Below are 6092 nucleotides of genomic sequence, written 5' to 3'. Positions count from 1 at the left end.
TTTTTCTTTTTTCTTTTTTTGGGGGGGTTGACGCCGGAGCCCCTTGGCGATCGGAATTATTTTCTCTCCGTCTGTGGCTCGTAGGGGAGGCGGAGAGAGAGCCGCGGTGGAAGGCGGCGTATTAGCGCTGTGGCTGCCAAACCAGAAATAATTGTTTTTTATTTTTTTGGAATGAGACGTGGCTCCTTCTTCTTCTCCCTTTTCATCCTTTTTATTTTTTAGGATTTTTTTATTTTTTATTTTTTTTATTATTATTTTTCCCCTTTGGCGGCCGGACTACCAAACTTGTGCTCCACTGCAGCATTTTGCGTCTTTTTCCTCTCCGCTGCAGATGATACAGAAAAGCATCGTAGCCCACCACTGCAATTTTTGGGCAAAGATAAGAGTGGCGTCGTCTTGCAGTTAAAGGCTACCATGGCAGCATAGAGGGGGCATCTTTGTGGAGGGGAAGAAATCCGCCAATTTGCTTTGCTTATAAGCCTATCTACGATGCCTTATTATTAGCAGGAGGCAGTGACTGGATTTGAAAGCCAGCGTCATCCCGCGGTTTCCCCTCAAAGCTGCTGTTTACCCGCTGAAAATCACCCGAAAAAGCAGCGGATCCCGATGGCATGGACACTTATGCAAGGTCTGCCGCGCTGCCGTGCTACTGGAGCCTACTTGCTGTCTCTTCATTCAACCCAGCTCCATCGCCATCGCCCCGCAGCCGAGAGAGCCCTGCCGCAACGCGACCAGCGACCACCGAGCCAAAGCAGGCGGCATGAGGCTTGATTCAGTACATTTATCCATGCTGGTCATCGGGGTCTCATTCGCCTGCTACTCCCCGAGTTTGAATTCCCTGCAGGACCAGGCTTACAAATCCGCCGTGGTGATCGAGGGCAAGGTGCAGTCTACGCCTGTGAACGTCTCTGCGGAGCCGTACCGTGTGAATGTCAAAGTGCTGGATGTTTGGCCCCTCAACAGCGGGGGTCTGGAGCGAGAACAGCTCGTCACCGTGGGGGAATTCGGATCCGAGGCTCCGTGCACCAAAGTGAAGAAGAACCACAAGTACATTTTTTTCATGGACCCCACTGACGAGCCCTTGGTTTTCAAGGCATCGTTTGCGCCCCTTGACACGAGTGGAAAGAACCTAAAAAAGGATGTTGGGAAGATCTTGTGTGAGGACTGCGGTAAGTTAATGTAGCCTATTGTGGATTACCGGTGAAGTCCAAACCCGGAAGAATGAACGGTGTGTTAACAGCCTGCTTGGCTTGAGGGGCGTTCTGGTGAATTGTGGGTTACTGTGGTCACGGCTTGGCTCGGAGTCATTGGGTACCAGATAGGTGCCTAAGGGGCGTCTATGCAGCAATTTTCGACAACTCTCGCAGGCTCCCATAGCCCACATGATCAATCAAACTCTCTTTCTCTCTTTCTCTCTCCCATTCTCTCTCCCCGAGCTGCATTAGACATGCGCCTCGCACTGTTGCTTGTGAGGAATTGCAGTTTTTATGTATCGAACTATCTGCATCCTGCAAGCCTGCAATATTCTTTAAACACGCCTTCTAAAATATCTTTCACTCCACACGATCCATGTAGTGATTCCTGTGTGTGTGTTTTTTTTGTTGCAGAATAGTTGTGGCTTCTGTTGTCCAACGCCTACATTTTAACGGACCTTGTACAATTTCAGGACCAGGGACAGCGGCCTGTGTCACCGGCATCACGTGTGGGGAAATCACGCTGCTCTAAGCAAATTGGTTCCTGGGCTATATTTAGGCGCACACCCTGCTTTAATGCGTTAATACCCCCATAGTTTGGCATAGTGTATGGAAATTTAAGTCCTCATGTATCTTTACATGCAGAGGGCTGCTGGTGTGAGTTGTAGCTCCAGCCTGGAATTCATGTTGTTGAAATGATCAACTTCACCAGCCATCACGTGAGGCTTTTCTCTATATTTACACACACATTCATGCACAAGAAGTTCAGAAATGGACTTTGATCAGTAGATGTCGCCCTTAGGGAGTCATTTTAGGACCATACCAGGCACATTTTATTCATTATAAGGCATTTTGTATGTATTTGTAAGGATATTATTCATCACTAATGACACTGAGGTGTTTTTATTTTCATTTAATGCATAATTGCCTCTGTGTGTGTCCTCACATGGCATCACTGAAGGATTTCACAAATGAAATCCAAGTCTGATTATTTTGTTTAGGCTGTGGAAGTTATTGATTATAATCAATGCGGTATAATGTGCACCAGTGTTGATGCAGCAGGCTGCACTCGGACACATTAATTACTGTGTGTGTGCATTGTTTAGTGATGGGACTCATGTGGTCACTACATTTGCCACATTTCAACAGTTTAAATGCCACAGAGAGGGTTATTTTTTTTACAGCGAGGCTCTGCTACTAGCGTAACTGTCTGTAAAACACCTCCTTGGCTTGTCACTGAGCCACTCCTTTACTTGTGTCTACAACTAATGTCCCATGCTGGTCAGGGTGCTAGACTCACTTGGAAATGTGAGGCAGCTCCACACTGTGAATGTCTGGAGCCAATTAGAGCGTATGTCACACAAAAGTCTCCGCTGTACAGTACACACATTTGCACTTCCACTCAAGTGTTGTGGCCTAGAACATGATGTGTGCCCTGAACTGCCTCCTGCTTAAATCCTCTTAGTCTGGACTCATGAGACATAAATTCTCCCCTCTCCTCTTGATTTTGCCAACCTCACTCTAGCTTTTAAACTCATCATCTCATTAGAGAGGTAACACAAAATGGACCTTATTACCTCTTGGGTTCCTTCAACAGCCACAACATCCCCCTGTCAATTTTTCCGGCACTTAACAAAGCTTGTCAGTGATGTGATCAGACTGGCATGACTGGTGATTTTGTCACTGACAGTTCCCACACCTGATTCCTGCACCTTTTGTTTCTAACTCAAAATACTCTTCAAAACAGTGGATGTTGCAATGGTGGACTATTGTAGATGAGGTACTTCTCAACGAGTGCATTCGATCTCATTGCATCTCTCATCTGACCCCTTTTATTCCCCTTTCATATAATTTTCAACATAACAAACAGTAGCAAAGTCCTATTGTCGCTTTGAGTTCCTTCCTCCTCATTCATCAGGGAGTAAAAGGTAAACAAAGTTCTGTTTACTGCATCTTTTACTCATATTAAGTTCCTTACCGCTGTGTCAGTACATTTATATCATGTACCTATATATTTATTTGCCTTGAACCTTCTTGTCTGGGCCCAAACATTGATTCTAGGCCCACTCAGCACACATCCCACACTTGCCTTGAACCTCTCTCTCATGCAGCGGTACACAATCTCCCAAGTGTGTGAATCAGGGGACTGAACATGCAAACTGTACAACTCTCAGAGTGATGCGGTTGTTGTTGTCCGCTGCCTGAAACTCAGGCTACCCACAGCGCTCGCCACCTGCACCACTTCCTCAGGACTCTGTAAGCTGTGAGCTCCTGCCAATGAAGTAAATAAAACAACAGCAGCTACTATTCTTCTGATGTAGATTACAACCACGTGCTATCAAATCTGGCCCACATACGAGCTTAAAGTAGATCACATTGCCTCTGACTGAAACTGTAACATCGTCTGTGTCTTTAATGTACAGTTAAAAAGTAGCACAGACAGTAAATATCTCAGTGGCTGTGTCTTAGCTTTAATACATGACAGTAAGTTGTCCAGTGGTGCTTTGTGACAAGTTGCTGATGATGAGAAAACATTCTCACCTTTAAGAGGAAGTTTGCACAGAATGCAGGAGCATGCAAATGATTAGACAGAACAAGGTAAAACCATATTCACTGTAACTGCACCTGAGCTGACATAATAACATCATGTGACCTTTTCCTCAGTGCACATGCTGTATTTACTCCAGCTTGTTGAGTATGCATGGAAGCACTGAGCCAGGAGGCCTCTGAGCACAGGCGTTCATTTTCATTTTGAGTCTTTTTCTGCAGCAGACGGAGACAAGCTTGTCAAAATAGCATGTCATGATCATCCTCTGTTAGCAAACTTTGATCATGTGTTATATACCAGTGTGCTGCTAAGTGTCTGCCATGAGATGACAATGATATCTACCTGAACAGGAGCGGGTATGTTTCACTTGGAATACAGTCTGACATTGCTGTACTTTGAACTGTAATTTCAAATATGTCACATCTGCCTTTTAGCTATTATTATTTAGCATAATAATAGTGTTTTTGTCCCTCATGGCTCAGCCTGAATCAAAAGCCTGTGTAATGAAACAAATGCGGCGAGGCCTCTAGCTTTTTTGTCTTTCCATAGACTCCATGGAGGAGACCTACATAATTGCATTTCGTGTGTGCACGTGTGTGGGTGTATTCAGACTGGTGGGAGCGTCGTATCAGTAAAAGACAGTACAAATCAGTGCAACACTTATGCACATCAAAAGGTCCTCTGAGTTGAGGAGTGGCACATTATCCTCAAACCACCTTCGCACTTGTAATTAACAAACTAGCAAAGCTTTTGCACTTGTGCGATCATTTATTTATTGCTCGTTTGGCCCGTTTATTTCCCTGAAGTAAATCAATGTAACAGTGCTGTCGTGAATGCACACTCTGTCACTAATCTGTCACTGTGAAGTCCCACTGTATGCAGGTCGCAGCTGCTGCATTGAGGTGGTAGACAGGCAGAATTTCGCCTCAAGCTATGCATCTTTCTGTGAATTGGAAGACTTCCTTAGAAGAGCTAGACATAGAACATGAATGACGGCGGCTGATGGCTGCTATCCCTCACGTTTTCCTGGCAGCAGTATTAATCATCATGCGTGTTCAGGTTAGTCATTGTATCCTAATAGCACATTCAGTATCCATTTAGCAAACAGTTATGAAAGAAAAAGGTCCTCCTGTGCTATATTTTATCACCAGTATTGCTGTCATTTACAGGATGTGTCTTCGTTTAGATAAGGATGATTGAAGTTCAGTGTTTACTTGTCTCTAGCTGGAAGTTTTGATTTGTTTCAACTGAAGTCATACTGCGTGTTTTACAGGATTGTTGTCTATGTTCGGTGCGTCATTCATGTCGACTTTCTCCCCTGCTGAATCTCCGCTTGGCTACTCTACGCTGACAAGACAGCTTGATGTATATTTATAAGATGTGTGAAAAAAGGGCATGGCCATTTTCAGTAATTGGTCGCTCATTTTCCTGTCCATTAGGCACTTTCTCACAATCGCTCAGACTTGTACTTCACGTTTCCGAAGACAGAATTTTACAAGCTATTATTATGACAGCGTGACCATATCGTGCCTCTGTCTTTTGTGTCTGCAAAAAAAATAAATAAAAAATTGCAATTCAGCAGTGACAGAGCAGTTGTCATAGCAGAGTTGAGATTCACCGATTCGTGTCATGGATGATACCTGTTTGCACAGCTCTTGCAAAGCGGTTGAGAGTGAGTTTTGTGTTTGGAGCCTCTCAGTCACTGGCAGTTAAATACCCTCTTCAAAATATCAAATCGGGGTATTTTATTAGGAAGTGTTTGTAACTTTTTTGCTGCCTAGTGTTATGCTGTTAATTGTGTACACCCATGACTGAGAGAAAAAGCAAGCTGAGTGTCTTGCACTTCCAACAAAGACGCAAATAATCAGCAATATTTAGGTTGTAAAACACAAATGAAAGTAATGATAATAAAGAAGATTCATAGCGGAATTAACTCCGTCTTTGCAGGAACATTTGAGCCAGCACTTTGTCTCGTTAATTACAGTGTCACTTGATTTATTTGTTCTGTTCACACTGAAATGCGCTTAGGAATGATACTTGCTTGTTAAGGTTAGATGACTAACGCAGGAGTGAGGAATTTGAATTCCTGTTCTGCTCCAACTTTGTTCTCCTTAGCATTTATTTTGATAGGATTAACAATCTGCAGTCCTTTGTAATGACACCAATGCACGCTTCATAAACATGATCTTAAAATGTCCCATTGAGTAAAGTGTAAAATACTTATCTCAAGGTTTTATCATTTAAATTCATTTTGATATGGTAATACTATATGTCAGAATGATACAGTGCAGTATTATAGTAGGCATTATTTTGTACATAGAGTGTGATTTTCTTTAATCTTCTGTATGTAA

At 43.5% G+C, this 6092-nt stretch overlaps 1 protein-coding gene across 2 annotated transcripts in view; it reads left to right on the top strand.

The window, feature by feature from the left end:
- The first annotated feature begins 518 nt into the window (after positions 1-518).
- nrg2a (neuregulin 2a) overlaps positions 519-6092 on the top strand; it is a 71244-nt gene continuing 65670 nt past the window's right edge. The window contains exon 1 of one of the 2 annotated variants that reach the window (XM_022190511.2): positions 519-1169. In XM_022190511.2, the coding sequence (XP_022046203.1) occupies positions 761-1169 (409 nt within the window). In that variant the 5' untranslated portion in view covers positions 519-760. The remainder of the gene's footprint in view (positions 1170-6092) is intronic. The other variant, XR_007937049.1, reaches the window with a different exon arrangement.

This window comes from Acanthochromis polyacanthus, chromosome 17 (genome assembly GCF_021347895.1).
Source record: "Acanthochromis polyacanthus isolate Apoly-LR-REF ecotype Palm Island chromosome 17, KAUST_Apoly_ChrSc, whole genome shotgun sequence".
Lineage (NCBI taxonomy): Eukaryota > Metazoa > Chordata > Actinopteri > Pomacentridae > Acanthochromis > Acanthochromis polyacanthus.
Note: the sequence above shows the minus strand (reverse complement) of the source record. Positions and strands in the feature narration are given on the sequence as shown.